At 39.2% G+C, this 23,267-nt stretch overlaps 1 protein-coding gene across 1 annotated transcript; it reads left to right on the top strand.

Annotated features, from left to right (window-relative positions):
• Window positions 1-1,685: 1,685 nt before the first annotated feature.
• Window positions 1,686-18,713, top strand: PARD6B (par-6 family cell polarity regulator beta). The gene is made up of 3 exons (XM_056354692.1): window positions 1,686-2,007; window positions 5,616-5,838; window positions 13,998-18,713. The coding sequence occupies exons 1-3, from the start codon at window positions 1,942-1,944 to the stop codon at window positions 14,822-14,824; spliced, it is 1,116 nt and encodes a 371-aa protein (XP_056210667.1). The 5' UTR covers window positions 1,686-1,941; the 3' UTR covers window positions 14,825-18,713.
• The last annotated feature ends 4,554 nt before the right edge of the window (window positions 18,714-23,267 follow it).

The following is a 23,267-nucleotide window of genomic DNA, read 5'->3' on the forward strand; positions in this document are numbered from 1 at the left end:
GCGATGGCTTCAAGCACAAATCACCTTCAGGAAATTCTTCCTCTCTCCAAAAGAAGAGAGGCAAACCAATAGCTTTAAAAACCTGGAGAAGGCACTGTTCTGTCAGTTGCACTCTTCTCTGCGCTTTCCTATAGCCCATTAAGCAAAGCATTCCGTAGAAGACAGAAATGTAAAGCAGTCCAAACTTATTCCAGTTTTGTAATTACAAAGTCACAAAATAACGTGGTTTTATCCAAGTCTTGCTCACATAGCTGTTACCTATCTTCTGTTACACCAGGTTCACAGATATTATCTAAATTTGCAGACCGAATTCTGTATGTATCCTTCTGCAGTGTAAAACTGAAACATACTACATAAAGGATGGGATGACTTGAATTAGTCTAGACACCGTCTGACAGCAAACTATACTTAACAATTAACTATATCCTCTGTACTAATTACAGCTTGTCTTGGTTTGAGTGATAGCTGCAATTTCTTTGCCTTTGGCGTGATGGGAACAAGATCAACTGTACGAAAAACGGCACAGACTTAAAAGTGATTCAGCACTGGTTGGGTCTTTTAATTACTGATTATCAACTGAGCACTGAGAACCGACTATACACTCGCACCCTGCCTCAGCTGCAGGGAGTTGTTTGAACTCCCTTCACAGCCACCTACGTAACATCTACACAGTGATACCTCACCCTGAGCTCTCTATCAGGTTTATAGATTAGGGAGAGACCTGAATTTCAAAGGTTTGTTGACATAACTAGATTAATCTGCCTGCTTTCTTCTTGCCAATATACGTACAATTATAGAAGTGAAAAGTCATTTTTCTTCAGATGGTGTTTACGGTCTCTCCACTAAGGAATTTTGTCACTACCTCTCTCAGGGTAGCTCTGCAGACCTTTACATGAAAATAATTGATCTATCTCTGAATGAAGCAATAAACAAGGCTACCTAAGGCAATCGCTCTGACCCGATCACAGGCCCTGCAACATTATTTGTGGTTAAAACGCAAATGTACTGCACAAATGCCTTTATGCGCAGGATGGGTGTGCAGGTGCCCCCTGAGAGGAACTGTTCAAACTTCCAGCCCGAGCTAGATTTTATGTAACCTGTCGATCTGTAAACGAAGGCTGGTGCACTTTCTGCATTAAAGTCACCGGATCCCAAGCCGCCTGTGCCACCCAGAGGGCACCGGCCCCGGGGGCAGCCCGGCCCAGGGGCTGCGAGGCCTGCAGGCCCGGGGCCGCCGGCGCGGAGGTCTCCCTCAGCCAGGGGCGCAGCGCTGCAGGGGGCGACGCGCTGAGGCGCCTGAGGAGAAGGCGGGGAACCGCGCTCCAGCCGCCGCAGCCCCGCCTGCACACACCAGATCAGCTGCTCCAGAGCAAAGGTTGCCGAGGCACATCCCACACCTGCTCCCTAGGAGAGGGGAGGGGGGGGGGGGGGGGGGGTAGACTTCCTTATCACACAACAACCCCTCCTCCTCCTCACCCGCGCCGGGCGGCCGCCTCCATCTTGTGCACCCGCCGGTCCAGGCGCAGGTGCGCGGCCGAGCTCGCCCGCCGGCCACTGCGCATGCTCGGCAGCGGCAGGTGCGCGGCCCCTCCCTCCGCGGCCGGCGCCCCTCCCTGCCGCGCAGGCGCTGTGGCGGCGCCGCGCCGTTGCCCCGCCCCGTTTCCCTCCCCGTTTCCCGCCCCGCCCCGCCCCGCGGCTGGCCGCTGGCTCGGCGGCGCGGCAGGTGCCAGGAGCCGCCGTGGCCCCGCCCCCTCGCCCCTGTCTGAGGGCGGAGGCGTCGCGGCGGCAGGAGCCGGTGGAGTGGCCGCGGTTGCCGGGGGCAGTTGGCTGCGGGCCCCGCCGCTCGCCGTCTCCTGCCGCCTCTCCCCCCTTCCCGCAGCGCGCCCGGGGGCACTCGGGGGAGAGCGAGGAGAGAAGGCGAGACGCCGACCCTCTGGCGGCATGAGCCGGCCTCACCGCGGGGCTGCGGGCAGCCGGGGCCTGGGCACCATGGAGGTGAAGAGCAAGGTGGGTGCTGGCCGCCCCGCCTGAGGGCCGCGGGCGGCGGCGGGAAGGAGCTGGCCCGGCCTGGCGCTGCCCGGCGGGGGCGTCTGGTCACCGTGTGCAGAAGGGCGGTGAGAAGCGGGGGGGGACGGCGGTGAGAGCTGCTGACTCACCTGCTGGAGGTGGCACCGGGGGCGAGGGGCCGGTGTCCGCCGCTGCGCGGCCCCGGTGTCGCTGAAGCGCCCCTGGGGGCGGTGGGCGCCCGGTCCGAGGCCGGGGCGGGCCCCCTCCCCCGCCACCCCCCTAGGGCTGCCCAGCGGGCAGGGGGCTCAGCCAGCGGGGCGGGGGGGTTGTCGCTTACTGGGTGTCTGCAGCGGAAAAGTGCATTTGGGGTGGTTTTGGTGGAGTTGGCCCCTGAGTTTCTGCATAGGCTGAAAAACACAGAGATGTAGATGCCTGGGGAAAGCTGGGGGGTAACTGGGCCGAAAGAGGTGGTTTAAAGTCATAATTCACAATCTCCAAAACCTGTTTTTTGTCAGAATTTAAAAAAAGAGCACATTGGTGACTATTTCTGTACTTTTTTTAAAAAAAAATTATCTTAGTGACTATGTGTTTTTGTTTCATGTGGGGTAGAGCATATTCTTACAGCTTGTATCACTTGTAGAGGTAAGCCCTGGCTAATGTATTAAAGAAGAGCTTGCCTTCTTTTAGTAGCTATCTGAGGATTTTGCACTGGAAATTGTTTTATGACTGTGTATCTATATGGTATGGCTTATACCAGCGGTTTATTGTCATCAGAGCTTTGCGCAATTCAGTAAATTCTCTCGTGGGTATATCTGCATTCATTCTTCCTATCGCTAATTTTTCATGTACTGGTTAAGCAAAGTCTTGCAGGCAAAACTTTGGTATTCTAGTTTATATTTGTAATATTTTATTGCCATGCCATTCAGCAATTAACAGTTTTAAGTGTTGAATGTGCAGTATTAGGTGGACTGTCAAGATATTAGTTAAATTCATGTAACTTGAGTTAAAACCCTTTTTTCACTGTCCAGGCAAATTGCAAGTTCACATGCATGGGAATGTGTTCTCTTGGTAGAAAAATGTATCTCGTTGGCTTTTATTAATTTGGTCTGCAGTCTGTTGTCTGTATTCTGTACCTTCCTTTCCTGCTAGTCATGTGTTACAGCAGCAGTATAGGTGAAGCAGCACTTATGGTGTTGTGTGAGGGTTTTTTAAGGATAACATACCGTAATGCTGAAACTTCTAGAAAAGGCATGGTTGATCTCTATAGCTTGAATGATGATGATTTCTTTGAAGTGTTAACTTCTCACATGGACAAAAACTAGAAAGCACGGGAATTACCTGGTAGCCATTATTTTAAATACTAATTAAGCATAGCTGTAACTGTAGTTGGTGAAGTCTTTCTTTCTTTCTTTCTTTTCTTTTTTTTTTATTTATGCTCTTACAAGGCTGGAAACAATCAGTACAGTGTGCTTATAAACAAACACTTGTTTTCTCAGCCCAAAACTCGAGACTTACTGTTTGCTATTGTGCATGTTCTTTGATTTAAAATTTATCTAGGGATCATCTGTGTGATGTGGTGTTTGGTGTTTATATGGAGAAGTGTAGAAGTCCTAATGAATAGGGACTGTCTCAAGTGCATATTATGTAGCAGGTTTCAAGGCATTCCTAGAACTACTTGTCGCTAATGCATTATTTAACAGCACCTTGATTTAATATAGCATAGGAGTCATCTTCCCTGTATGAAAATAAGCAATTCTAAAGAGGAAGAAGAAAGGCTTGTGTGGGAGGTGGAGGGGGACCATTAATGTGGAGTGGTCCAGCCTTTGTAGGCTTATCAGCAATATACAGCTCTTTACTTAGCTATTCCAAATCAATAATCGTGCCCCAAAGGACAAAGCTGTGCCAGCACAGCCCAACTGTAGCTGCAGTTATAGGAGCAAAATCTTTTTGTTAGTCTAGTTTATTCAATTTAGGTAACCAGTCTGAACTTGACCTGGGGAATCTCCATAGTATATTAATTCCAGTTCTCCCTTTTTCTTGTCATAGAAAATAAAATTTTATACCCCAGACTAGAGTTCCTGGTGATGGTATCAAAGACCCAAAATAAACTTCTAGTTCACTAGGTAGAAAATTCAGGTTTTCCCCTCTCATGTCTTGGAATATTTTTTCAGTATGAAATCCAATATGCTGATAAGACAAATATGGTTACTTTAGTTCATGTTCTATCATGGCTGGAGACTTAAGTATAGCAGCGGTATGCTGTGTTACAGAGGACTTGAAGATGTCTCTCATAAGTAAGTCTTACTTAAATGACTATCTCTAGTAATTTCCTAGTATGCTGACATAGCTCGTGGTGTGTTTTCCCAGATGAGTTAGCAGTGTAACAGCATGCATTTGTAAAGAGCTCAGGTGGCAAGAAGCCTTCTCAAGTTAGACTCTTCCAATCTTTAATCTCCTCTAAATTTGTAAGTGCAGCCTATTTAATGGAATGGAGTGCAACATTTGACATAAAATGAGAACATTTCAGGGGGTTAAATAAACTATGAAATTGCATAGTTTTACTTTTATCTGCTTTATAATAGTATTGAGCATATGGCAAACAGTGTTAGGAAACAATAGCCCGATTATTAGGCTCTTGGTGTTTGCACCAACTACATATAGCATCATGTGGAAAAATAAAAATCACACATTTGAAAATCTGGCCTTTTGTATGCTGTGTGCAATAGGATTTAACATTTACTCCAAATAGAGAGTGAGGTTGATGGCTTTTTAAACTTCTGTTATGGAATTATGTTTAAACTATGTAGTCTTTCAAAGCCAGACAACTTAAATTGATGCAATGCATGAACAATACCTGTGGCATTCATACTTCACATAGCTGAAGAAGGATTTGAGAGACACGGGATGAAGTCTTTCACTGATGTCGTGATTAAGCACGCTGCTTCTGACGTGATGGGAGTTCCTCCTGCAGGCTTTTCTTTGCTTTTCTTGTAAGCAGATGTGAATCATCCCTTCTGCCTTATTGTTAGTTAATGTTACTGTAATTGGAGTATTTCTAGAAGAGGAATGTACCCAGATACTTCCTTTATTTGAAAACTTTGCAGGAAGGTGGGGTGTTGAAGGTGTAGCTTGTTTTGCTGTGTTGTTAATGTGCTAACAACGGGGTCCTTGTCTCCTTATTTTCATTACTTTGTATGTGAGAACTCTAAAGCTTTTATTCTCCAAAAGGTTGTAACCAACTGTGAGGTAAAGGTTGGTGTGGAGGCTTGATAATGTGCACCTGCACATCTGCTGTGTGTAACACACACACAAGTATGTGATACTGAGGCTCAAAGTTTGTCACCTTAATGCTAACATCCTCTATTAGCAAATGCAAACAACTTTTGCATATTCAAAAGTACCTGTTTTACTGAGACCAAAAATAGTTACAACTTTGAGGGGTTGAAAAGAAGCAGTTTAAACTGGCCTTTTAATGCCACCGAAATAATCAGTTGTAGTTTTCAGTGCACTTCTAATTCCTTATAATTTCTGGTTTAACATTCAAATCATTCTATTGCTTGAGGATGTTAGATTTCCATATTAATGATGTAAGATATATTTTGTTGTAGTTTGGAGCAGAATTTCGACGATTTTCTCTGGAGAGGTCCAAACCTGGAAAGTTTGAAGAGTTCTATGGATTATTGCAGCATGTACACAAGATACCGAATGTTGATGTTCTAGTGGGATATACGGACATTCATGGGGACCTGCTGCCTATCAATAATGATGACAATTATCATAAAGCTGTTTCCACAGCCAATCCTCTACTCAGGATTTTCATTCAGAGAAAAGGTAGGTGCACTTGAAGTCTGTGAATCATCAGTTTATCCAGCTATACTGTGTTGCAGTGAACAGTATGACGTATGGAGGAAAAAACCCTTCAGTCCTATTTCATCATGTTGAATTCCGTAATAATTATGGCTTATGAAAGGTATTTACAACTCATCTGTCTTGCAAGAGGCTTCCTCAGGCAACCTATTTATACTTTGTGCTTTTTTCCTTGTATTTAGTTCAGTTAGATAAAGACAAGTTAAATCTCTAGTAAATGCTTCTTTCTGGTTTTATGTAAGTAAATGAAAATAAACTTTAAATCTCTAGGGTTTTCTGCTCTGTATGTTGGATGCCTTTCACTTAAAATTCCAATCTTGATCAGACAAGAGAGGCCATTATAAGGATGGGAAGGAGGACTGTTGAAAGTCTTATTATTACATGAAGTATTAAATGTCAGTGTAAATAAAATACTAACTTTATAATAAGCTACTCTTATCACACTTTCCTAATAAAACATTCTGAAGCTTTCAAAATGACAAGCTTATTTCAGTTACCAAACCTCAAATGCGAGTGCAGCTCAATTTGCTGCTTTGCCTTTTAAAGTAACACTTCTAGGCACAAAGTTCTGGTTGTCTTTCTGATGTCTGCTTTTGTTCATGAAGGAAAAAAAAAACCCACACAAATCTGAAGTTGTATTTGTTCTTCTCCAGGAGAACATATTCACTATATGGAACTGAATGGGAAGGGATAAATCTTGTGATGTGACTTGAAATTCTTTTAATCTGGAGAAGTCAAAACCCCCTAATTTCTGCACTTGTTGGTTTTCTGCTTAGTTACAGCAGTATGCAAGTGTGCATGCATTGTGTATAGTATGAACGTATGCATGTGCATTTCCTATCATAAGGCAGTTAACTGATCTTTGAATAGCAGACTGCTTCTTTCTTAGCTATTTTATAAAGACGTGCCCCGTTTCTGGTTGTTGTGAAGACAGGCTTATTTTCCTTAGAAAATACTTGGCTATCAGAAGCTTTTATCACTTTTCATTTCCAAAAAATGAGTAAGCTCTGCAACAGCCTAAAACAAAAATAATATTTGAAAACAATGTGGCTAGCTGCTGTGTTACTAGCAAAATATGTGTTTTATTTGTATTGGGGATAATATAGTCTAGTAAGACCTATGTTTCCAGACTTGAATTGCCAAAGGAATGAACTATTTGCTTTAATAGTATTTAGAGGCAGAAAAAGTCTATGATTCAGTTTAATCTCCTACAGTAGCCATATGATGAGAACAGATAAGCCACTTTGTCAGACTGGGATTATTGAGTTTATATTTTAACACCATATGCTTTTAGATTGTTACTTGTGTTAACTTTGTTACAATTTATACCTTCATTGTACCTTTATTTAAAGCATGATGGGTTATTTCTTATTATTCTTGTGCGGGGAGTTGATAATGGAGTTGAAACAATGCATAGAACTAGAAATAAGATTAATCCACTGAAGTTTATCATGCCAAGAACTGACTAGCAGGAAAAGCTTTGTAGAAAGTAACAGCTGTCATCACCTTCTGTTTGACACTAGAGTCTTCTTGCTATAGAGTTTTAGGGAATAAAGAACCTAGGCTGGCATCTGAGTCCAGCTTTTCCAGCACTGTACTTTGTTCTGAATTAGTTGTGACCACTTTGATCACTTGTGATTAAATTGAGGCTTTGACTTTATTAGCGTGTTTGCCATATAGTAGAGCAGGTTTGTTTGATGGAAAATAAGGAAATAACTTGATTTTGTATTTTATTTCTGATAATTTGCCTGTAACTAAAGGTGAATTGGGGGAGTTAGAGATGTGTCATAATTTGTGCAGCATTATTTGTTTAGGCATGGTTAATTCATCTGATTGTGCAGATCCTTATTGGCTGTACCTCTGAAATTGAAAATCAAATGTCTGAACACACACCTGCTATTGATGGGGGTACTCCGATCTGTTTGTTTTGGAACTAGAACTACTAAGTGATGTAAGTTACTTTTCCACCTGCAAGGCTTCTTGTGGCTTTCATGCATTCTTTTAAATCTGAAAAACTTCTGTGGGTTTTCTGATGGAGCTTCACCTGGTTTTGTATTTCCAGCAATAATAGTTGGGAATTTAAGATCTTTGGCAAAAGGCCACGGGGGTAAGAGAAAGTTTTTTCTGTCTTAAGATACGAAGTTTTATTGTACTGTCTTGCCTGTTAAGAAGCTACATGCAGTTTGTGGAAAGCTAATATAAGGTATGAGCAAACTACAATAAAATCTAGGATAATTAATATTAACTTAGTATATTGCATGCATGGAGCGTTCAGGATGTCGAATGGGAGGTTGAAACAGGAGCAGCAAGATGCTTTTGCACTTACTAATAACTAACAATTGGGAAAATGTGACTTTGGCATAACACAATTTCTGAAATTTCAAAGTAAATACTCTTTTCTGTTTGGTTTTGACTCCTAATTTATGAAAGCTAGAAAGTTTGAATTAGGCATTTATGTGTATTGGTTAATGTGGTAAGAAACCTAGAGATCCTGTAAAGTAATTAAATCATTCCCCTTAGACTCTAAGTGTATTTAAATTCCTTTAAAATATTTTAAACTGTTCCAGTGCTAAATCTGAACTAGAGCTTGATATTGCACAAGTAACAACTGGCTATCAGTTTGAGGAAAACAGTTCCTTATTGGAATTTCTTTCTATCTGCAGTATAACAGATTAACAGGTACTGTTGACATCTGGAATTTAAAGGTTAAACTGATGTATCATGATTAAATCCAGATGTATGGGAGTCACTCTGTCTGTGAGAAAAATCTTACTGAAAATAAAATTGGGGAGGGGGGGAGGAACACAGTCCACACAGATGCTGAAGGGCAGTTTGACATGGAGGGCTTTGCATTGTAAATACAATAATAATAGAGATAACAGAAGATAATTTCATTATAATGTCCTTAAAACTCAATTGGAGGATATTAAATTATGATACACAACTCTTGCATGAGTTCTGCAAGTATGTGGCTGTATATAGTAAAAAGTGGATTCTTTGGTTGATTTATTTGTGCCTCTTGAGGTAGAGTTCTTCACTGAGAAGCTTTCGTTTTAGTGAAAGGTAAGAGGACCTAGCTTTTTATACAGCTTTCTGGAATATCCTGGGTATTCTTAGTTGTCTTCCTAAAAACATAGGTTAGTTTCCTAAAGCCATGTTTTGTTGTAACTTGTGACTAAAGAGACAAGATTTCTTGGGGCTTCTTTAAAAAAATGCTAAATTGTATCTATATTTAAATGTACTAATTATTTAAGGGGGGTGAAAATTTAATTCTTGAGGCATAACTCTATGCTGCTTTGCAAATGGGTCAGGAAAACATTTTAAAAATCTGTCTTGAACACTGTTAAATTGAAACCAGACTGGGCATTTGTGGTCTCTTGTTTTAAGTTTCATGTAGTAAGTGTCTACAGATTGCCACCTTGAGCTTGAAACTGCTGGGAGAAAAATCATTCTTGCACTATGTGGACATTCTCCTTAACACTATCTGTAGTTAACACCTTGTCCTTTGGCTTTATGCCAAAATATTTTCCACTGCAGCTTTAAACTGATTAGGGAGGTGCCAGAACAAAGATGCCTTTGTACTTGAATATTGCTTTAGAAAATTTGTTTAGCAGTGGAAGAGAGGTTAAACAGAGTCATGCTGTTTGGCTGAGATTTGGGGATATGTTTTCATCAACCTTTTGCTGTTTCTTTTCCCCACAAATTATGTAGCTTAAACTGTATAAAGGTTTGTACTAGTTCTGAATTACTAGACTACTAGGACTAATTACAATGGGGAAAAAAAAAACCCCAAACAACCCTGATGCTTTATAGTTTCTTAAATGTTTTGACATATGGCTTGCAATTTTGGGATGGTTTTATTTCAATAATGTGTCATGTAACTTAAATAAGTTTCTGAAAACAAAAGCACCAGCTCAGTGTTAAGATTTCTGATTTTATATTTGTCTTCTGAAAGAATTTTAAAGTTCTTCCATTAAATGTTTTTCTGATATTTGTTTTTGTCTAAAAAGCACTTTGAATTTTTATTTTGCGTACAAATATATTTACTTAGTATTTCTTTCAAAACCAGTCGTTTGCAACTGATGTTCATCACAGTTTTTCTAACTGTGGAAAAACTTGGAGAAAAGTTTTCAGCCTTATCAGCTCCTAGTTGGTGGTAAGGCAGGCTGGCTGATGATTCTTTTGTGAACTCTTAATTTCTTGTTCAGGGAAAGTTGTGAATAGTTCAAGATCCAAATCTCGGGTCAAGAGCACAAACTTGTCCTGCAAATGATCACAGCAATAAATCTACTTCTTGGATGTAAGAAATGTGTATATGTTTGTGTATGTAGTGAGTGGCAGGGAGAGGCATCCCAGTATGTGGCCTGCTATGAAGGTGAAGAAGCCTTACAGCCCACTGTGGCAATGTTGAATGTGATATACATTTAGTATGACAGAATGTGTAAAATACCAGATACTCTGATTCTTTGACAAGAATCTGAAGTTGTGCACTTTGAGTTTAAGGAGAAAAAACCCCAAAGCTGAATACCTTTTAATGTTGCAACGCATGTGGAAGAGTACTTGTAAGAAAGATCAATACTGACAATGTTTTAATATGCTGTTTTCCTTCCTGTGTACTGTTTCTAAACAAAGTCTTGTACTGAAAGCAGTGGAAACCTAGCATTTCGCTGGTATTAGTATGTTAGTACCTAGATCCTAGAGTTTTAATCAGCAACTTGCACTCTAGTACAAATAAGTTATGCATGTGCAATTTTCCTATTTTCTTTAAATGAGTTTACTCTACAAAAGCATAATACGAGTTAAGGCCTGACCAGTATGGAACTAATCAGCTGAAATGCCTCCAACTTACTCATTGGCTTTCTGGGGAACTTCCCAAAGAACAGAGCTCTTCTGGAGCAGTGTGGTGTTAAATGCCTAGAAATACGTGTCACCACTACAAACCAAAAAATTGAAGCTTTTGAAATGAGGCAAAATGACCTGTCTTGTCCATGCAGTACCTTTCTGGTCCTTGGAATATTATTTTTCTCTGGTTTTACCGAATTTAACGTTGATTGTGTGGTCTTAAAACCAGAGTTCTAAAGTACAAGAGATCTACACTACTTAGACATGCACTGCACAAAAAAGTTGTTACATAGGTTTTGAGATCACTAAGATGCATACCAGCTGCTGGTGGGGGAGGGGGAAATCCATGACCTAAAAAACTAACCTTTACACTCATTAACATTCTTAATTCTAATATTCAAATCATCGTTGTCTGCTGTTTGTCTAAAATATTCACCTACGCTATAGCTTTCTTGCTGTCATTGTGTTACTTTGTATCTAGCAGTAAAAGACACTTCAAGCAAGACACTTCTGTCTAGTATCTTATTTCACAATTGCCCTTTCAAAGTTTTTTTGTAGGCAACTGTAGTTCCAAATAAAAAAAGAGAAGCTGTTGCAACTCATTGAATTGCAAAAATCCTCCCAATGTACCGACCAGATGTCTAACTTGAAACTGGTTGGATGGGTTGTCAGTAGAGATAAGGGCAAAACTTCTCACACTTTTTTCTTTGATCATAAATTTTAAGCAAACATTAAAAGAATTGCTCCACGCTGTCTGAAAAATTAGCATGTTAATTTTCAGCAGTAGAGTATGGAATTTTTAATGGCTGATCTTCAGTCAGTTAGGTGTCCCAGAATGCATTTTACAGAGAAAATGGTAAGTTTGCATTTGTGGAGATGTGTTAGACTTCAGACATAGTCTACCTGTTATGTGCCTTGGTTTGGGAGGTTGGGTTGTTCTTTAATCAACCCACTCTTCAACACAACTGACTTAACACTCTTAAGCATCTGAAGAACAGATTTTAGGCTTTTAAAGTCTTTTTGCTTGACCTAATGTTATTTTAATTTAACATTGAATTACAATTTTTTTCTCTTTAACTCTGTTGCTGAATAACAGTAGTAATTCCATGCTCTTCTGAGAACCTTTCAGACTCCCAAATAAACTAAAAATTATTTCCTGTATTCACAGTCATTTAATTTAACGTTCTCAAGCGTAGCTGCTGTAGGTTCTTCTGTTTGCTTTTACTTCCCTACTCTTCCTTGTACAATTCATCGAATCCATAGAACAGCCCAGGTTGGAAGGGACCTCAGAAGATCATCTGGCCCAACCTTGTATGGCAAAGGGAGCCTAGATGAGATTATCTAGCACCTTGTCCAACTGCATCTTGAAAACCTGTAGTGATGGGGACTCCGCTGCATCCCATGGAGGTTGTTCTAGTGATCTACTGTTGTCACTTGAAAAAAAGGAAAAAAGATTAAACCTCTCCCAGTGCAACTTTTTACCCATGGCTTGGCAGCCACTGTTTGAGTCCTGACGTACTGTGGTGAGGTTCCTCCCCAAGCCTTTTCTTCTGCAGAGGGAAAAGACCCTAACTCCTTCAGTCTTTCCTTATAGGGCAGGTTCTCCGGCCCATTGATCATCTTTGTGGCCTTCCTTTTGTGACTCCAGACTATAGTATGGCCATATAGATTTAGCTGTCTTCAGACATAAGTCCTGTTTGTTGAACAGCTTTATCTGTAAACTAATGCAGAAGATGTTAGTCTTTAGCAAACAGCTTTGCTTCCCTAAAGGTGTGCTTATTTTTTAAACAAAGTTAAGAAATGTAAATAAGGCCTTCGTCAGGATGCGTATTTTTTTTAAACCATGTTGGTGAACTATTTTATTACCATTGGGTACACACAAGGTATGAGTTTATAATAAATACCTTCAGGGGTTTTTTGTGGGCTAATTTAAATTTGTTTCTTTTCCTGTTGTCATTTATCTTTTTTAGAGTACTAAGCCCAAGGCTGCCTTAGTAGACCAATTTTATTTTTAAACTCTATTTTCAGCAACCTTGATGTCTGGGGAAGGGGAGAGTTAGTATTACATGCTGGAATAGTGTTAGGCTATTGCTTCAGAACTGGTTTCTTTATTTTGCTTATAGCATCTGAAGAATTGAAATACAGCTGGTACATGTCTATATATCTTAGCCTAGAAAAAAACCCCCGACTTCTGACTTACCAGCTCTCACTTTTTTCATCAGCAATTGACAACTCTCCTGAAATTCAGCATTTCTATAGTTATTTCAATTCACGGGTTGAAGCGTATAGCAATTCTTTTTTACTTTCTCAGCTGTACCAATGGCATCTTAATGTGATAGTACAAAGAAATCCCAACTTTTCTGAATTCCAGGGTTAGTGCAAACCAGTTCTGCTTGATTAGGCTTTTTTATCCGCCACGGAAAAAAGGAATCTATGCAGTGTTGCAAGAATATGAGTGTAAATCCAAGAAACTCAGATCTGAATGTGTTTTGGTTCATTGGTTTTGGGGAGTTATAGTATATTAAAAAGAAAAATGGAAGCTTCCTTTTGGTAAATAGGCATTTCAGACATCAGAATTGCTTCCACAGACATGTTTTTCCCTCCCATTAGAGGTATTTGTATGACTTGTCTATGTTTTCTTTTAAAAAAATTCTAAGCATACTTATGTATCAAATTGAGACAGTTACAACATAGTTTGTATGAACAGTTTTGCTTGAAGTATTTGTGTGCAAGATTTCTTTGTTTCTGTTCCATAGCCATTTTACCTACATTGCGTGGGGGCAGGGAAGAGAGTGCAGAATGGAATAAGCTTTCTGGAGTTTGAATCCAGGTCACTTGGCTAGCTTCCAGGAACTAGGCAATAATAGGCACACTGGCTGCTTTCCTTTTTCATTCTTTCTTTTCCAATGATCTGTAACCTGAGGAGAGAAAACTAGCAAGTAGAATTACTCTGAATAAAATTAAAATGTTTCTAGGAATGTACTCACTCTTTCCATTCTAACCTTTCTCTCAAACAGCTACAGTTTTTTGTGTCTGTGCTGCTGCTATGCTGCTAACTTTAACTTTTTGTTTCCTTTCGTAGAAGGGAACTAAAAGTATTAAAAAGTTCGAATCTTGTGACATTAAAGCTCTTGTTTTATGTGTAGAGAGGAATGGTTCTACTATGGCAAGCCAGTAACCTTGTAGATCAGATATTTCATTTTGCTAACCTAAAACATGATAGCAGTGTGGTATGGACCACATATAAAGTGATCTAATCATCAATGTGCTATGTCTTACAGAAGATGCAGACTACAGTGCCTTTGGTACGGATACTATGACGAGGAAGAAAAATGTCTTATCAAATGTTTTACGTCCAGATAATCACAAGAAGAAACCACACATTGTCATTAGCATGCCACAAGACTTCAGACCAGTGTCTTCTATTATAGATGTAGATATTCTTCCAGAAACCCACCGTAGGGTACGACTTTACAAATATGGAACCGACAAACCCCTTGGATTCTATATACGAGACGGCTCTAGTGTCAGAGTGACGCCACATGGATTAGAGAAAGTTCCAGGGATTTTCATATCTAGGCTTGTCCCTGGAGGCCTGGCTCAAAGCACAGGTTTATTGGCTGTCAATGATGAAGTACTGGAGGTGAATGGAATAGAGGTTTCAGGAAAAAGCCTTGATCAGGTTACAGACATGATGATTGCAAACAGCCGTAATCTGATCATTACAGTAAGACCAGCAAACCAGAGAAATAATGTTGTGAGGAACAGTCGGACTTCTGGCAGCTCTGGTCAGTCTACTGAATCTAGTCTTCCAAGTAGCACGCCAAATATTTTAACAAATTTCTTGCAAGAAGAGGAGAGTGATGAAGAGGACATTGTTATTGAAGACAGCGGTGAGCCACAACAGATTCCAAAAGCTGCACCTACCAGCGAAAGCCTAGAGTCATTGACACAAATTGAACTCCTTCATGAATCAGCACAAAATGGATTCCTTCCTTCCAGTGAGATGAACTTGAATCATTCAGCAGGCAATGTTAGCATGGAATATGAAGTACAAGATGCAGATCATAAGTCATTAGAAGAAGATGGAACTATAATAACACTATGAAATTACATTGGTGTACTTTGTATTAAGTAAGGATGCCATACATGTTTCAATTTGGCTTAATATGTAATACATTTTATACCTCTCCGTCTATCAAGCACTGCAGTTAGATTAAAAGGAGGGAAAAAAGTAAATACAAGAAGTTCAAAATTATGTAAGTTGACTTAACTTCAGTTGATTCTGCACTTCAATGTAAATACTTCACAAAGATGGAAGCTAATTAATAACACTGCAACTGAATGAGGAAAATTTAAATTGCAAATGAAGGATAGCTAAGAGATGGCTGTGAGTTTTTTTTTTAAAGGTACTTGATTTTTTTTAAAATGCAGAATACTACTGGTTCTATAGAAGTACACTTGCATTATTATGTGAGGTTGACTAATGTACTGTGGTTTCATGTTCATCTGAAGTGCTGCTTACGTATGATGGGGCTGCTTTAGCCACTTCATTCCTGTTCTGGACTGCTGTTTAGCTGGTAAAGCTGTTTGTGTATTTGAGGAAACTGAAAAGTAAGCATGAGGTGGGGTGGGAAGAGATGTTTGTGGTTGGTCTAGTTCCCTGACTGACACATTGAGCAATAGGGATATGTGATAGTGATCAGCAACTTGACAACAGTCAGGTTTTGAAGGTGGGGGCTTCTGAAGTTGACTGTTCCTTTGTGAGTGAATGTGCAACCACAGGCTCATTAGTCATGCACCTTTACGGTTTTTAATGGCCAGGTAAGCTTACTTTTAATGACTATGATTTTGAAATTCAAATGGGAAAGTCTTAACACTTATGCATCAAAGACCTGTTCTCACTTTAGTTTGCAGTAGTTAAGGAAATAATTGGATTTAGTTGCTAATGCCAGTAAATTTCAAAAAAAATCAAATGTAAACATAATGCTATGGAAATAACGTAATCTGTTAAAATCGCAGTCCTAGTAGAAGCTGTAAAGGTTTCTACTAGCAAAGGTTTGTTGTAGTGAGGTTGAATTACCTAAGAAGTTACTTTCTTCAAACCCAAACAAGGTAGAACAGCTTAAATCAGGTTAAATCCCTGAATTAAAAAAAGTTTTAAGTCAGAATGAGCCTTTAATAGAACTTGCTTGAGCCATGTGATACTAAATTGTTCATCAAAATGGACAAAACTGTAAATCTTGATCTTTGTACCACTGGCTGGGTGTTTTGGATATTACGAAGTTGCTATATGTAAAACAGAACATTGATGACAAGTCCTGATACTGCAAGTGCGTAAGTATGCGTGTAATCAGCTGCAAACTTCCTAGGAGAATTGCAGGGAGAGGCTTCTAGTGTTATTTTTCTCCTTTTCCCTTTTAGTATTTCCTGCTCTACCACTTTGGTACAGTTCCCTGCCTGACCTGACCCTTCTCTGGGAACGTAAGTTGTGGCAGGAAAATGAGATGGGGACTAATAGGATTGGGGAGAAGGATGGATGGAGCGTCTCACCAGGGGTCCAGTAGTCTGTCAGCCTCTAAGGAGGAAGTAGGATGCTACCAGTTCTGTACTGTGGTGCTGTGCTTTTAGCAGAGCCAGCAGTCTAGGTTCTTGGAAGCGTGTTCTGCCCTGTGGGGAGATATGAACAGGAAAGGAGACTAACCCCTTTCTTATTTTCCCCTCAATCTATCTTGAGGAAACATCTACCTCTGGTAACTTTACTAACAAGAGACTAACTGTAAGTTTAATATTAAGGCATCTGTGAAAGTCTTTCTAGGCTATCAGAGGCTAAAACTGTATTTCTTTAAGATTCTTGTAATGATGTAAACAAAATTGCTTCTGAAATTACAGCTGTTTAATTTTACTAAATGCAAATTTTAAATTCACATCTCATGAGCAGCGGCATTTTCAAGCTTTCAATACCATTGGAATTCCAAGTCTCATAGATGTCAAGAAAGCATTCATGCCCACTTTGACTTCTGAAGAGTTAGCATAACAGACAATGGTACTCTGCAAATACAGGTTAGAGGTCTGCTTCGTCAGATTTATTTATGGCTTCTTCAGTGTGCATGTGGAGAGGCCCTGGAATCTCTTCCAATGTGAGCAAGAATTTTGAAGGATATTACCAGTTTTGCTTATAATTACTAAAAATGAAGTAACTACATCCACTTATTGTGAAATGAGGAAAATAAGTGTTTATTCTGCAACATGTAGACTGTAAATATACATGTTGTCTGTCAGTGCTGCTCTACACTTCCTTTATTTAAGGAAGATTGTTTACTTCAAAATGTCTTTTTATTTTCCTTTAACAAAACTTTCCTTCCTATATGAAATCATCAGTGGAGGGTGACTTTCATTTATTATGCTAGTTTGCACTTCTGTGCCTTTTGTTTACTTGAATGTATTGTGAATAATCAAAGGAATAAAGGCACTTGGTTGAGAAGAGGAATGAGGTCCACAGATACAGAAAATGAACTGGTAGTGCGCTTAATAACGGTGTAATGTTTTCAGTCAGCAGAAATACGTTATGGGCCTAACGTTGTACATGAGTATTTTGCAGCTTGGATAGTAGCTCTGAGCTATTAACTTGCACAGGAGGGCTGAGTCCAAGAATGCTGGTGTTGCAAGGTAACATATTGCTTAGGTACAAACACACAAGGTTAGTGTGCCGCCAAACTCTACTTAAAAAGAGATGCATGAATATTTTGAATATATATGCCAGTATTAAGGGCTTGCAGAAATTCACCTAGGGTCCTACTCTAAATTGCATGAGAATTCATCTCTTGGGACCTTCCTACAAACTGATTAATCTAAATGTGAGGTTATATAACTTTTGACACGCATCACGTTCTGATTTACAGAAGTTTAGTAACTTGTAGTAAAACTAAGCATTTGGTGGGACTTGGTAAAACCATCAAAGAACGAACCTAAAAATGGGTTTTTAAAAGTGTGTATTTACAGTTATGACGACAGACTGCACAGCATGTAATTGCTTAATGCTGCAGTTACCATAAAGTTTCTAAAGTTCTTCCATATCTTACTAAATGCATACACTGTTAATTATGAAGTACTTTTAAATTGTTGCTTCAGGATGATCAATGGTTGATTATGAGTGGCTAAACTTAATTTTATATATAAATGATACTGGGGTTCAGTATAAGGTTTTTTTTAAAATATGCTGATATTGTTAGCCTTTCATTCACTACCTCCTAAATTTTTAACATCTTTACAGTTTTCTCCCTGGAAGAAAATACTTAAAGGCTTGACTGTTTTATATAGATTTTATCTTTAGCTAAAGAAAGACAAAATCCAAAAGTGATAGTGAGGATGCTACGCATGATTGACAATATTACGCTGCTATTAATGTAATCTTTGTGTATTAAGTATTCTGTATATGTAAATTGTATTTTCAATCCAGTTTTTATAAATTAATTTATAAATATCCAAATTATTTCAAAATGGAATGGAAAACTAAAATTCCTTTGACTAGTGTTATATGTTGTGTACCTGCACAGTGGGGGGACAAGTCATTCCTTACTTATGACTGGGACATTTAAGTGCACCTTAATAGGAAAAAGAACACATTCTTAACAGAATTAAGATGCATTTACTTTGAAGTTCTGCTATGGTACTGGAAAAGTCAAGCCTAACTGTGAATATGTTTTTTTCCACAGCTGAATTAAATTTAGGACAATGTTCTCACAAGCTGTCTTTAACATGTGTATTTTTGTGAATATTATGTATTTTCTAATTAAATTTTACTTGCAATGTGATTTTTACATTATATGAACTTGTTTAAAATGTCAAATATCAGTATTTTTCTTACAACTTTAATGTATAATGTACATTGGTATCTCACTGAATGAAGATTGATTTTACAAAATCAAGCTAGATGTAGTTGTATATTAGTCTTATATTTTTACAGACTGGAATAATAAATGGATATAGAAATAAAATGGTTTTTTTTCTCAATTACTTTAGTTAAGTAAAAATGAAGAAGAATATGTCCTTATTCTGAAGTGTGAAAGTAGATGGGGTTTGTTGTTTTTTTCTCTTGGGCAGCTAATTGAGCTCTGTTTCCATAGCAGTCTTAATCATTAGCTTCCTCTGCGGCCGCCTCTGGAGCAATCTCTACACATGGAGTGTGTGCAAGGGTTTCAAACACTTGTCCTTCAGTCCTGTTGACTAACCTGTGATATGCTTATTCCTACAGTAGCTGCAAATAATGAATCTTACATTGTATCGCTTGCCTGAGGACTGTTCATAGTAAACTTTAGGTCATGAGGCCTGCCTGGGAGATGGTTCCTCATCCTCCATCACCTTTATCAAGTGCTGCTGGTGATGTGGAGGTTTTCACTGTTACTGTAAGTATTTGGTATAACTCTGTATCAAAGTTTTAACTTGAACCCATTCCACTTGCAAATGTTTTCTTCCGTATCTAATGCCTTGGCAGCCCTTGTAAACATTTACCTAGTGACAAAAGACCTGAGTTTGTTTAGCCCTTTCGCGTAGGGCTTTTGTGGCTGCTGGTCTTGGGGGCAGTCATATGACTTCTGTTCTGTACCTTACTTCATACATGCATGACTAATTTCATTTGTATGGTTCAGTACTTTTCATGCTTGCCTATGTAGCTACGGGGAGGTGACAAAAAGACTGAGAACAGCGTTACGGTATCTTGGTATGCAGCTGAAAGAACCTAGGCTGTTTCATCTGTGAACTTGGGTCTGAATGGTCTTATAGCTGGAAGAAATCTCTTTACTTTGCACAGCTTACCCCTTTCCTACAGGAATGCTGAAATAGGTGTGGTATGCTTGAAATGGTGTGAGCTTTAAAAATTCAACCTGCCTGTGTTAAATTCAGGCGTAGTCTTTTTCTGACTTCAGAACTTCCGTCCAAATGCATAAAGTTCTGAAACTGGGAGAGATTTATTTCCAAGTTACTGACTCTTCTTTGACATGTAAATTGTTGTGGGAGGAAGTAACTTTCTAGCATTGCAGCTGAAATTTTTCAGTTATTGGCTATTTCGAATAGATTTGACAAAACAAGAGGAGCAAAATCTGAAGGATTGCAGACTGCAAGATTAGACAATAAAATAGCAAATAATTCAGTGTAGGTTAAGTGTGCATGTGGGGGGGAGGGGGAATCTGTCTTAATTTTGCGTGCGTAATATGTGAATGCCAAGCAGACTTGCCTCTCGGGAGCCCATCTTGAGCTATGATAGTTCAGTGAAAACGTCAGCCCCGTACTTGTTAGCATAAAACCCCAAACTATGTTAGGAAAGTAACATCACCTGCATTACAGGCTGGTTTTAGTATATCAGAATTGAGTAGTAGAGGACTGATAGCCTGAAAAAGATAGTAAAAAGCAATAAAGCTGCGTAAACAGTTTTGCATGAGGGAATTAAATATCAACAGATAGAGTGAAAAGTGGAATTGAATATAATTTCCACTTACCAGCTTTGAGTTATTTGATAGTGAATTGTATCTTCCTGAGCAGTCATTTTTAAGAAGGTAAAAATAGTAGAGGACACTATTTCATGTAAGGTATGCTTCCACCCAGCCTGGTGCTGACCCAAACTCGCTATGAATACATCTCCTCCAGCATTCCTTGGCTTGGGACTGACACTGACTGTGTGGGGTGCTTTCACTGAGGCAGGACGTGTTCTGTGCAGCAAGAGTACAGACTCTTTAGCTGGACCATTAGTATCCATTAATGTTTCTGTACCTTCCAGCAGGCTTCTATGTATGATGTAATTTGTCCTAAGTCAGATCACTAAGAATCAAGGGGGTGATTGCAGGAGCAAAGACTAAGGAACATGTCCTCAGGTATGCATGTATCTGTGAGGATAAAGTAAGCTTGATAGGGTGCTTTAGGTTGGACAGGAATGGAAAGAGGAGACTCTTAATGCTAACATTGACCTGGACTCAATCTGCAGTGGAGGCACAGTACGGAAGCTAATCTGGGACGCTTTAAGGGCATAAGACTAAAATGCATACTCATGCAGGTCAGCAACACTATTTCTACAAATAAATCGCTGTAATACCTATTGGTAATGTTTCTAAACTAAGAAACTAATTGTAAAGCAAGATTGTAACTTCCCCGACTGCTGCCTCCTTGGGGAAGGAATGCAACTTTAAATACCATGCAATAATATCTGTCCTTTAAATGCCAGCAGTACTTAACGTTTCTGAAGGTGGTGAGCTCTTAAAAAGGTATTAGGACTTCAGTTATTCTATGAAATTAAAATTCGTGTGTGGTTGCAGATACAAAGACTCTGTGGGATTTTCATAAGTAATCAACTGAAACTCTTCCTCTCCTTGGTATACCAACAGGAGAAAGATTTAGACTAGTGCTAAATACCCCTTTGAAGTTTTCTTGTTATCTTAAAACTAGCTGTGACATTCTCGTTTCAGACTTGTCTGAATTGCTTCTGATGAACATGTTTCTTGGAATACATAATAGTATCTGAATATTGATACTTGTATAGTTGCATGTGGTAATGCTAGAGAGGAATAATCATTTTCAAGGTAGCTTCATAAATGGCTTCCAATACTAGCATGAGGAAAAATGTGTTGGACAGTAACAATAGCGTTCTTAGATGCTGTAGAAGTATGCAAGAAGTGGTACAGCTGGTTCTTGGAGAGGTGAGATTATAGCCAAGACTTAAGAATTTGGATTCCTTGTGCAGCTATGATAAATCGCTTGTGTACTTTACCTCTCAAACAGGAGATAAATTTGGCTCTGAGGAGTTAATGTAGTATGCTTGATTTTATAAGTGTTTTAGAAATATGAAGCACAAAATGATTTGAAAAAGTGCTGTGCTATTTAACCAGCATTTGTTGTTATAGCACTTCAGAAGTGTTCCAAATAAGATATTATTTCCTGTCCTTCCAATTAACTTTCCTTTCTACTTGAACTACCGTTTTATTACCTGACAGTATGAGGAAATACCTTGCATCAGTGTGAAAGACTTGTCTCGGGCTCTGTGATGTTACCGTTTAAGAAAGTAAGAGCATTATTGCCCCCACATTGGCTTTCTACAGGAGAACATGGTTCTCTTTCTCGGTGGTGAAATGACTTCTTCAGAATGCTTTCGTTTGAGCACCTGGTAACACCTAGTTACTGATATGGTGCTTTTTTTTTTTGTAGTCACTGATGCAATGTCAGTGCTCAGAAACAAGGAACGGAGTTTGAGGGACAGATGAGAACAGCAGATAATGTGAGAGGAACTAGAGAAAGTAGTGCATCCACTGCAGGGGGTTCATGCTTGTATAAAACACATTCCGTTGGTGTGGTACAACAGACAAAGCTGATGTGTATTGTAATCTGACATGTCTAAATCTGTTTTCGTTTGCTGTTTTGCTATTGTTCTGGATATTGTGGACCCAGTGAAAAAAAGGAAAAGTGGGGTACTCGTCTTTCAGTTGGAGGATGCAAAGGATTTGGAATGCTTAAAATGCTGAGGAGAAAGTATTGAATATATAAACATAGATTTCTCTGACTTTCTGAATGCTACATAAGGTTACATAAAACACTTGGGCTTATAATTCAGAAATTTTAAATCCTAATAGCTTAAATCCCTAATAACCCTGTTAAGCCTGCCCTTCATACTCTTTCTATGCTGTGCTATAAAATAAGAAAAGTAGGTACATTTTGCAAACATGAATAAATGAGGTAAAACTTAATGCAAAAAAAATACTTGTGCAATACAATTTGGATATTAAACACTGAAATGATGTAACTGTCCTTCAAAAATATTTCAGGTCATTAGAAACTGGATCTGTATAATGTAGAAAATAGTTTGATTTTTGAGTCATCCTGCAGAGTTAGTATCTTGAAAAAATGAAGTAATTCAGCATGTGGCTTTCCTTGTATTTTGACTGTGCTTTAAACTGATAAACTGTTAGGATAGTGAAGACAGAAGGGTTATCCTGATCTCACAGCTGAGATGCAGAGGTCATGAAACCATTTGATCATGGAAACAGAAATATAATGTGTGATCTGTTCTGTTTAGCGCTGTTTTCTCTTGAGAGGTTTCCTCCACAGTAAATAATTCATGCTAGTGCTAAAGCTCACATGGATGGCATAGTCTGTATGAAATAACCAGGAGGAATGTAAGTTGGTGCTGTACTTTTAAAGCACCTAAAGTATTCCCCTTGGCTCCTTGTCTTTCTTCTAAACATACCTCTTCATGCTTTTCCTCCCATCTATAATGGAAAACTTAGTTCTGTAGCAGTTAATCTGCAATACATTTCATTCTGATCTGGTAAAGCTTCCCAAATAAACTTCATTGAGATTTGGAAAGTATTATTTGATACATCTTTCCCTGATAGAAACACTGCTTTCAGAGATACAGAATAAAACCCCTTGGGGTCTGCAGCATAAATGGTACCTGACTGGCTGAGCAGGGAACAGCTCTATGCTGTTAACTCTGCAAACACGCAGACGAAGGCTGCCCAGATCTGGAGAGCTTAAATTGAAAAGAGAAATTAATTGCCCAGGGATGGAAT

This window comes from Falco biarmicus, chromosome 10 (genome assembly GCF_023638135.1).
Source record: "Falco biarmicus isolate bFalBia1 chromosome 10, bFalBia1.pri, whole genome shotgun sequence".
Lineage (NCBI taxonomy): Eukaryota > Metazoa > Chordata > Aves > Falconiformes > Falconidae > Falco > Falco biarmicus.

Coding starts and splice junctions, on each gene's coding strand:
- PARD6B (XM_056354692.1), top strand. CDS start 1,942: ATGAGCCGGCCTCACCGCGGGGCTGCGGGCAGCCGGGGCCTGGGCACC. Junction 2,008..5,615: donor CCATGGAGGTGAAGAGCAAG/GTGGGTGCTGGC, acceptor ATTTTGTTGTAG/TTTGGAGCAGAATTTCGACG. Junction 5,839..13,997: donor GATTTTCATTCAGAGAAAAG/GTAGGTGCACTT, acceptor TATGTCTTACAG/AAGATGCAGACTACAGTGCC.